This window comes from Ammodytes marinus (genome assembly GCF_949987685.1).
Source record: "Ammodytes marinus genome assembly, chromosome: 24".
In the NCBI taxonomy this organism is placed as follows: Eukaryota; Metazoa; Chordata; class Actinopteri; order Uranoscopiformes; family Ammodytidae; genus Ammodytes; species Ammodytes marinus.
Window position 1 is genome coordinate 4,488,537 of NC_137228.1, and position 10,884 is coordinate 4,499,420.

At 42.1% G+C, this 10,884-nt stretch overlaps 1 protein-coding gene across 1 annotated transcript; it reads right to left on the minus strand.

Annotated features, from left to right (window-relative positions):
- Window positions 1–2,252: 2,252 nt before the first annotated feature.
- Window positions 2,253–10,313, minus strand: gckr (glucokinase (hexokinase 4) regulator; the record flags this gene model as incomplete). Its single annotated transcript, XM_080052932.1, has 19 exons — window positions 2,253–2,366; window positions 2,463–2,600; window positions 3,082–3,225; window positions 3,625–3,702; window positions 4,054–4,163; window positions 4,245–4,341; window positions 5,312–5,388; window positions 5,660–5,757; window positions 6,147–6,245; window positions 6,832–6,950; window positions 7,068–7,173; window positions 7,283–7,377; window positions 7,519–7,572; window positions 8,715–8,781; window positions 8,993–9,066; window positions 9,237–9,305; window positions 9,383–9,451; window positions 9,778–9,930; window positions 10,263–10,313. 19 exons carry the CDS (start codon window positions 10,311–10,313, stop codon window positions 2,253–2,255), a joined length of 1,812 nt encoding a protein of 603 aa, XP_079909058.1.
- Window positions 10,314–10,884: the final 571 nt, after the last annotated feature.

Below are 10,884 nucleotides of genomic sequence, written 5' to 3' on the forward strand. Positions count from 1 at the left end.
GGTGGGGTTTGCTTAAGTAGCCATGTGGAACAACAGCATGAAGCGTGTAACTGTTGCCTTACTGTATCCATGGTTATATGAAGGTAGATCGACAGAAACGGAAGGGTGGGATGGGATGGTTAAGTGGCTGTCTCTTGTGGCCTGAGATCTTCTCTTTATGTAATGGCGCACCAGTGGAATCCAAAGGCCTGTTGAAGAGGCTGGGTTAGATCAATGCTGCACTTTCAAATGGTGGAAAATATACTTTTAAACCCCAACCAAGCTGAGTGAGCTGGGCTCCCGGCTTACTTACTCCCCAACTGAACTTTTAGAGCAGAGATTCTACTCTGCAAATAGTGTGTGTCTTATTGTATATTTTGACTCAGGTATACTGTTTGTGGTACCAAGAGAAGGGGTGTGTGTGTGTGTGTGTGTGTGTGTGTGTGTCTGCCTATGCTGCTAATGGTCTGTTTGGCTGTCCTACACTCTGTGACATCACTTGGTGAACGTCATGTACCTTGATGAGATGAATATATATGTAATAATTGTTGACATAAATAAAAAAAAATAAAAAAATAAAGGTATTTTGTCTGAGTACCTGCAAATTGAAACGTTGCTAGAAGGTGTACAGGTGTAATTAACTTCTAAAGTGCTTAACTACTTGGGCTACACATTATGTCATCTGTCGTCCAATCGGTTAATCGTGGTTACGTATTGGAATCAGCTAGCTTGGCTCACACCAATGCTCAAAAATACACCTGCCACAACACCTGATGCTGCATTAACGCCATTGACTGTGGAATGAGGAGAACATAATAACATGGTTACCACAACTAAAAGCCTACATTAGTTACGTTTGCTGTTTTACACATTTGAAAAGTTTACTTCATGTCTTACTGTCCCCAATTCAACTCTTTGCTTCAACAAAAACTATCCAATAAAGGGGGAAACACCACACAATTCCTAATTCCAAAATTCCGAGTGGAACAAATCTCCAATGAATAAATAAATCTACAACAACTAAAAAATTGAATCGTCCAAGGCCAAGATGGGCACAAATTAAATTATATTCACCTCCCTCCTATGGTGTTGGGAGCAGCAGACATTTCCCGGGGCAGATATCTTAAAAGCAATACTATCTGCATGGAAAGGTTCCACTTTAGGGTGACTGTAAGTTTGAATATAAAACCCCTTAGATGATGAATCCTCCTTTGGCCCAATAATAAAAGCAATGTAATGATGATAGCAAATGTTTTCACATCAAATGCCACGTCATGTTAACTTTAGTTCTACAGCAGTATAGCACATTATAAAATGGTTGACAGTGTACAGTGGTGGTCCTTGTTGTTATGTACCTAGGTGGCAAACAGTAGTGTTATTTAACTTGTTTGCTAATGCTTTCTGATCTAGATCTGATCAGACCTTCATGCCTTAGCTCTATACGCCTCCCTACTGTGTCTGGATCCACTCCAAATGTGTCTCCAAAGCTGATCAACTGTCTCAAAATACATGAGTCACACTAATCCAGTACCCATGTTTGTGTGTGTGTGTGTGTGTGTGCGTGCGTGCGTGCGTGTGTGTGTGCGTGCGTGTGTGTGAGTGTGTGTTGAGTCACAGAAGGGATTGAGGTTGTTTTACATCACTTGGAACGCTATGTTACCTCCATAAAACTGTCACAGAACATAGGGTGAGGAAAAGTTAATAGAGAAAGTATTGAGTTATAAGAATGAACCGGCATGTCAGTAGGGCTGTAATACATGAGGCGAACACAGATTTTTGGGTTCGCTATTTACATTTTTGCATAAAATTACTTTATTGCTGTATTTTCCTAATTTTATTGTGAATGCTAACATTTTATATCCACATTTTCAAACATCTTTTTTTCAAAACACTGCCTGTTCTAAGAACACTAGAAATTGATAATAAATGTACAGGTGTCAAAGTCTGCCCCTTAGTGGTACAACTTGGTTTTGCATTTAAGCCCTCAGGATGCAGGGGAAAAATTCAATCTGTTCCCAAAACAGAAAGGTTCACATTTTTGGATAGATTTCTAGACATTTTATCTCATAATCAAAGCAAGAAGAAATAAAGGAGTACTCCGTGTAGCCATGATTACTTTACACTAAATAGTAGACACTAATTTACTGGAGATCAACATTAAAGCTGACCTATAGCCTCACTGTCAAGGGGAAACAGAGGATTGATCAAGTACATAATTAAGTACTAATTAAGTGAAAGGACAGTTGCTTGACCATGACATCACGCCATGTTAATTATTGCCGACACGCCTCCAGAGCCTCCCTTACGATTGGCTGCTGCTTCAAATAAGACTCCGCCTCCGCCAGAGAGAGACCAGTGAGTAAAAAGACCAGAGCCATAGGGACCACCTACACACACACACACACAGAAAAAATTTAACACAGCCTGCCCCACCACACAATCACTCCTCCAGTACTCCAGTATGCAATGCACTGCCTCCTTACCATGGTCCTGGTCTTGGCAGTGAGTGTGTGTGTGGTGAGGTCGGAGTGTATGATGTCCACTGTCAGCGTGTCCACCCGGTAGATGGCCCTCAGAATGGCCTCCTCACAATACTCAGACTCGGGACAACCAGACAGCTTCTGGAAAATGGCGAAGGAGACAGTCTCAATTTCTTAGCCTTTATTTATACAGGTTAATCCCATTGAGACCGGAGACTCTTTTTCAAGGGAGACCTGTTCCCATTCACATGTAACCATTCACACAAACACATTCATACACCGATAGCAGTCTAACTATCCAGCTATATAGTTAGCTATTTTAGCTGCAAAATCAGTGATTTGATCATTCAAAATACAATATCAAACTTGGCACGGTTCCTGCATTATTACGTAACCTTGTTGCTTGTGGAGGGGACAAAATGTGTCAAAATCTAGCTCTCAAAACCTTCATTTATTTTGAATTTATAGGAATAAATACACAGTTGTGAGTACAATATCAAGATTTGTTTCATCACACGGAGAAAAAAAAAACAATACAGGTAGTGTTCCGATAGAGGAGATCTGGAAATATGCAAATATGTATATGGCCCATTAAAGGAGTAAACAAAGGAGTAAAATGTACCTGGAGTAAACATATGGCTCTGGTGTAGAGTTTGCTGTTGGTGACCTGCACGTCCACCATATAGTTGTGGTAGATCTTGCCCTTTAAGACGTGTGCGCCGGTGCTCACAGCATTCAGCACTAGCTTGGTGGACAGCTCCCACTGCTGACAGAGAGGCATTGATTGATTTCATTTTCTCTGCTGCACATATACCATAGGCTACACTGAGCAACAGCCCATAACCTGCCATCTAAAAAAAATAAGATATAGAAAGCGACAAAATCAATTCAGAAAAGATTGTTCGTTTTATTTATTAGTATTACTCCACACACCACCAGTGTATGTATTTCATTCTAGCCGTGTTGACGGATTGTGGGAGGCAAAGAAAAAGGAAATAAATGAGGCAAAACAGCTATTGATCACGCTCCGATGAGTCATCGGATCAATGTGCGTGCGTGTGTGTGTGTGTGTGTGTGTGTGTGTGTGTGTGTGTGTGTGTGTGTGTGTGTGTGTGTGTGTGTGTGTGTGTGTGTGTGTGTGGGCATGTCCGTCTGTGAGCTTTACCATGCGTAGTGAGCTCACTGAAGCTGGTGACGGCCAAGTGATTTTCAATGAGGAAAAACACAGTTTATTGATGTCATTCTGCAAAAATACAAAAAAACAAAATAACAATTAGATTGACATATACAGGGAACAAATAGATAGATAGACAGATAGATAGATAGATAGATAGATAGATAGATAGATAGATAGATAGATAGATAGATAGATAGATAGATAGATAGATAGATAGATAGATAGATAGATAGACAGATAGACAGATAGACAGATAGACAGATAGACAGATAGATAGATAGACAGACAGATAGATAGATAGATAGATAGATAGATAGATAGATAGATAGATAGATAGATAGATAGATAGATAGATAGATAGATAGATAGATAGATAGATAGATAGATAGATAGATAGATAGATAGATAGATACGTACTTGTTGTACAGCAGCTGCAGCGTCTCCATCCACCTGATGATAAACGGCGTGGAGGTTGGATGTTTTTTCTCTCACTCTGCGCGCCAACTCCACCACTTGGCTGACGTCGTCTGACAAAGAGGGAGGTGGTCATGACACATGTTGACTTGGTTTGGACAGAAACCAAACATGAATAAAACATGTGAGCTCACCGGAGTGTGTGTAGATGAGAATAACAGTGTCCCGGTCATCTAGAGAGGGCAAAACGACACCTAAGAAGTCCTCGTGTGCTATGCAAAAGTTGGGACCCTAAGGGAAAGAGAGCAAGCGATATGTTAAAATACCTTTTTTAAGTATAAACAAGTTTTTTTCTGAATTTCTGAGTTACTTTTTGTAGTGGTTGTTACTGTGTTACAAAGTAGTATGTTAATGATCTCAGCTGAAAACATTAAAAGCAACCATATAAAAGGAATTTTAAATATACTGTATATAATAAAGCTAAGTCTGAAGTTTTTTTGTCATCATATGGAAGATTATGAAGAGAATATTCAAATCTCAATGTTGAAAATGTAGTCAGATACACAAGTTGCTCACTTTCTTATATTTTTGACAGCTGCCCAAAGAGCCTTTCCTCACACCCTTGATCAATCCATGTGTCATTTGTTTAACATTTGTATTCTGGGGCTACTACTATAATTAAAAATTCTTCCCACTGGTTGCAATAACAAAACATTTTATTCCGTATAAAAATTATCTAAAAAATGAGAGCCACATTAAATAGAATTGAGACCGCCCAGTAGTATTATAAAAAAGCCCATTAATTGAAAACCTACATTATAAAGCAGGTATGGTGCAATGCATTATACTAATCCTCCTCTGGGTTAATCTACAAGTCAAGTTCAGCACAGTCGGATGTGTATTTACATGGTGCCAAATAAGAGCTGGATTTCATCTTAATTGGATTTTACTGGATTTCAGACATTTTTATACTCCGTTCAAGGACTTATAAGGATGATTTTTTTCTGACTAGTTTAAGGCCCACAGACAAGCTAGAGCAAAAATATCCATGTTTGGAGTCAGCTAATACTGACAGCACTACTGTAGTAAGAGGAGAAATGGTAAATCTTTGGTACAGCGTCAGTTTTTTTTTAATATCGTTTTAAGAACACGCTGCAGTACAGGGCCTTTGTTTCTTTTATTAGCAATAATTACTTTACATTAGTTCAAATTATCCTCTTTTCTTTAAACAGATGGTAATTCATTGTGTCCCTTCGCGTACCAGTGAACACAGGGGACCCTCATTGTTGTTCAGCTCCCTGTACCCTCCACTGATGAAGCCTCGGATATCTTCGAAGGCTAACACACACACACACACACACACACACACACACACACACACACACACACACACACACACACACACACACACACACACACACACACACACACACACAAAAATACATTTAATGCAAATGTAAAATATGTGTCTTCTCTTTCAGATTATTCTTTGCCGGAGTACTTTTATGTGCGATTTTGTGCAACGGAATCACCCAGAAAAAAATATTCCTTCGGGTGTAAATGAAGCAATGTTGTGTTGCTGCTAAGGAGTACATGACGCCTCTCTTACCTGCTCCGAACGTGGGATCACACTCACTGGCGTCGATGAGGCCCAACACAGCCAGGGAGCCCCAGCCAAGATAACACACACGCCTGCCACAGCGCAAACTGAAACACAAGCAGTAGAGTTCCAAACACAGGTGAAATCTTCTTTGCGAATAAGAGGAAAGGCACATTGCACTTGTGTGGGCTGCCAGTATTGTAGATCAGAGTTTTCCCCCATCCCACAGGGAGCTTTAGGAGCAGCTTATCCCCCTTGACAAATGTCATTATTGTGGGTTTCAACTGGAGGGCTTCAGATGGATTTTTTCATCTTGCATGCAAACCAAAAATCACTTCAAGTATCTGCATGAATTTTCTAAATGTTTGAGGTAACATCGGCAGCTAAAAAAAGCCAGAATGCTGCTCTAAAAATCATAAATTCCACAGAGTTTTCTATGCCGCGTTTGAAATCAAATTCAAGGTTACAGTGAAGGGTGTAAAACAGGATGTTCCACCTCTGTCCGGCTGCCTCCAACAGAGCGCTTATCCCCTCTTCCTGGCCGTAAGTGACCGCCAGAGTTTCCTCATAGGCTCTCATGTGCTGCTCGATGCCCCTGTGAAGAAAAACGCCTGGTGTTGCATGTACGATCCAGCAAACAGAAATTGTGCAATTATGGAATCTCCTTATTTCTAATGACCACTAGGGGTCAGCAACAGTCGATGGAAACACATTTGATGTAAGGTCACTTTAAAGGAGAAGTAAGTGATATTTTTGTGTTAATAATATATAAGTGTCAAATCACTCTAGATTCATACAGCAATCACTTAAACAGTATGCGCAGTTCATAACACAGGTATCCCAGTCATTCAGCTTTGCAGTTATTGCCAGATAAAATGTAAAACAGAGCGCTATAAAGAGGCGGGTCTTTGTGCCCGTGAACGATGACTCGCTGCTCTCAAACGCGGCACTATCTGACGAAGACGGCTGTGTGTTCATGTGGTGGTGACGTAGGGATGACTGCAGTTACTGACAGGAGGTTAGCTAAAAGGACCATATCACTTACTTCTCCTTTAATGGACACATTAAAAGCTTTTGTGATGATGCTCAAAGTGAAGTAAAACATTTTAAATAGCAGCTAAACAAACACAGCAGCTTGCAAAGAGAAGAAGATAGCATAGCATCATAGCCCCCATGCTTACGCGTATGTGACGGGTGTGTCTGTGAAGGCGGCGTGGTGAGATGCAGACAAGACAACCTCCAGGAGAATCTTAGTGGCGCTGCCTCCCTTCATCCTGGAGGAGCCGCTGATGGCTTCTGGCTGCGGATAAACATACAGTACACATTCACACACGCAGAGAGAGCCACTGGCAAAAAGCATAGCCACACAATGCTACTCTTTGATTGTTATCAGACAACACAAGTGGTAGGTTTTTACCCCAACTGCTGGGTTGATGAGGAAGGCCTTTTGACTTTTGACAAGCTCCCCCATCCTTTGCACCACACTGCGAAAGGTAAACGCGCAGCCTGGTATGGGCTCATCCCTGACACAAAAATAAACCGCATTGCAGTGACATACTAATTCATCCCTACTTTGCCAATCCTTTCTTGAGATTATGGAATGCGAGTGTACATTTAAGTACATTTACACACCTGGCCTGATGTGCCGGATTGAAGCCAACCAGTACAGGAGTGTAGACCTCAGGGTGCTGCAGGCAATAGTCCAGCTGCCCAGCCACAAATGGAGCCTATACGGCAGGCAGACAGCATATGTACGATCAAACAAACTAGATGTATCTGTATGTTTAATGAGAGGTCCTGCATCATTCTCTGAGGTAGTCCCCCTGTCCAGCACTGTCTTCAGATTCTGACCAATGGGAGTCACTTACGGATAATCCGCAGGAGATCCCGATGAACAACACCCGCTTCTTTCCCACACAGACCTAAATCAGACAAAAACACACAACGACATATGAGGGCCCACTCACACTAGTGCCGTTGGCCTGTTCCGTGCTGCAGGAAGATTCAGCACGATTTCCCCTCCTCCCCCCGTGCTCACACTGCTCGTGGCCTGGGCACGATTGCACCTTGCCAACGTCACCGTGCGCGTTTAGGATTTGGAGCGTAGTCTACTTGTAGGCTATACGACTGTTTGTGAATATTTTCATCTGGCCAAATTTGCAACGAGAATCCTTAAGCTATTTTTTTTTTTTTAAATGTAGCCTTGACGTAATAGGTCGCGGTGGACAGTCTCATATTTGTGCAGCACGCTGTTAATTATTAATATAACGTCCCGTCATCAGACCATACGTACCGGATGGTTTTATACACATCGATCGCTCCATCAAATCCAAGTCAGAACTTTTTGTATGGGCAGAGATGGTTTTTTTAAGTGTCTTTATAAAGTTTCTTGTTAAACCTTAGTGTAGGCTACTGTTTCCTTATCACCGGGCCGCAGAGTCCCGTTGTGTGTTGTTTTGTGTTTGTCTCCACCGCCATGCGTAAAGGCAGTATTATGACAGCTGACGGGAGGAAAAAGAAAAAAATCATCTGACGAACGTGAGTAAACACGAAAACCTTTTTGCTTTGCTTTCTGCGCTCACCTATTTAGCTCTCTCCCTCTTTTATTAGCCCACACCTAGGCCTACACACACGTTAATTCTCACACATTTTATGTAGCTACAAGTCCAAGTGGTGGGCAATTCTGGTGCCGACTAGTAAGGCAGCGGGCGTTAAAGGACTATGCGCATCCTTAATAAATTCACGTCAGGAACTCCGCCTGTGCGCTTGCTTGTGCGCGTGTCATCTCATTAGCATCTGTACTTTGGCCACGGCACACCTCTCCCAGGTGTGCCGTGGCCAAGGGGCTGTTCCGTGCTGGAATACGGATGGCGTGGTCACACTAGCCAAACGTTCTAGACTTTAGTATGCTAATGAGCTTTGGCACGGGGCCGCGGCCCTAGTGTGAGTGGCCCCTTAATTCCCTGCAGTCACAGTAGTGACAGAAAAAGCACTACAATTTAACTCTGTTTTCACACACACACACACACACACACACACACACACACACACGCATGTTCCTGACCTTCTTCAGACTGAGCATGCCCAGTTTGGGGTCATCTTCAGGGGCTTCTTGGGAGGACAGCAGAGCTCTGAGGAAAATCAAAGAGAGAGACAGAGAATTTGATTTAAACATATTCAAGGACTATGTAACTTCGATGAGAAGAAATAACACTTTGAACCTTACAAAGGGAAAATGAAGCAGCCACTGCACTTAAATGATAGATAAGGATTTCAAAATTTGAATTTTTTATTTCCTCTCTTCATTTGTTGGACTCTCAATCAAACCCCAACATAGCCTACCTGTCTCCACCGGCAATGATGTAGGAATAGACAGGGCTCTGGTTCAGCTCCCTTAGCGCTTTGTTGAAACCTGTCTAACAACACACATACACACACACACACACACACACACACACACACACACACACACACACACACACACACACACACACACACACACACACACACACACACACACGACAGGGTACGTCATTTTCCCGTAAAACAAGTTAGATTTCATTAAGTGTCTTCATCCTCGTATTACCGCGAGGAGGAAAGCCATGCGGCCAGACGTCCCACAGCCGCTCAGTACAACCAGGCTGTCCCGAGGATCCTGTAAAACAAACAGAGGAGATGCTTTAATCACATTACTGACTGACAGACAGGAATGAAAACAGATGGTGAAGTTACCTTGACAATGAGCTCCACCCTCTTGGCCACCTCCATCAATGTCTCCACCACTTGTTGACTCATAAGCCTCTAAAAAGAGAGACAGACATGCTTTTAGGCAAAAGTAGGCAATACAATGCCTCATTCAGTTATTGTTGAAACAGTTTTTTATTTTTTTTCTTCAAATTAATTGTGTCTTCCTAACAATCCATAGGCTTTGCTTAAAACAAAAACAGTGTCAGAGTGCCTTAGCCCTCTCTGCCCCGTACACTGGAATATGTATGTACTAGAAATGGGATTGGCCGTAAAGAAAGATGAAGAGAAGCTACCCTAGAAGCATGAGAACACCAAAGGAAAATGTGGATCTTTCTTTGGTAAGTAAGTATTGAAAAAATCTTTGGATTATTTGTGTATACCTGGTAGGTGTCTCCTCCGGTCCCTTGTTGGAACATCTGGGCGTCACAGGCCTGCAGCATCCTCACCATACATCTGACTGAAGCCCGGTCTATGTCACGCGTTAGTGGGTTGGACTTCTCTGAGACAGGCAGCCACGGCTCATAATCTGGGGACTGGGGAAACGCAGTAAAGTATCAAGTTCAAAAATAACGCAACAATATTTTTCTTCAACCCCACCAGTTTAAATCCAATGATTATGAACTGTAATTTATGTGTGTGTGTGTGTGTGTGTGTGTGTGTGTGTGTGTGTGTGTGTGTGTGTGTGTGTGTGTGTGTGTGTGTAAATCTATGCAAAGGGCTTTGGAAAAATAATGTAAGTGCAGTCCATTTACCATTTAGCTCAAACATAAAAGTGGTATCAACCTTCTTCTAACCTAACTCTTAGCAAGGAGGTGAACATGCATGGGTATCTCCCAAACATATCCATCTATTTGCTTGTTCTTACCTCCCATTCATGCATAGTGGAAGGACTGCAACTCCAGTCTGAGCCTGCCATTGTGCACGAGTTAGGGGTTTTTTTGTACCAAAAAGCCGTTTATTCCAAGAAACGTCCCTGTGTGTGTGGCCCCCCCCCGTTTCGCTATTGTTGGCCAGCTGCGGGGATTAAAAATGAAAGCTCCACAAAGTGCTTTGGCTCTATCTGTACGAGACAAAGTTCACTTAAGGACCTTTGAGACCGAGGTGGCAAAAAGGAAGTGTATGGATTTCTCTGTCACGTGCCCAACACACAAGTGTCTGGAGTGTCTGTGGGATTAAAAAGAAAAGAAAGTCATTTTTTTTGCAACAATTCTACAGGGGGAAGGGGAAAAAGATAGACATACACTAAAATCGCTTTAAGGAGAAGCTAAAAATGAAACACTAACCGGCCCCACTGATTCTTGAATCCCCAAAAATGTCCCACAGCAACTAAAAAAAAGAAGAAAAAACAGTTGAGATGGAGATAAAACGGAAATCTCAGCATGCGCAGTACATAAAAAAAAAAAAAATCTACAGGGGGCCATTTGTTCTGGCCCCCTTTGAAACAGTCCCTTTTAAGCCCATGTAGGGTATCAAAAAAGATCTGTCCG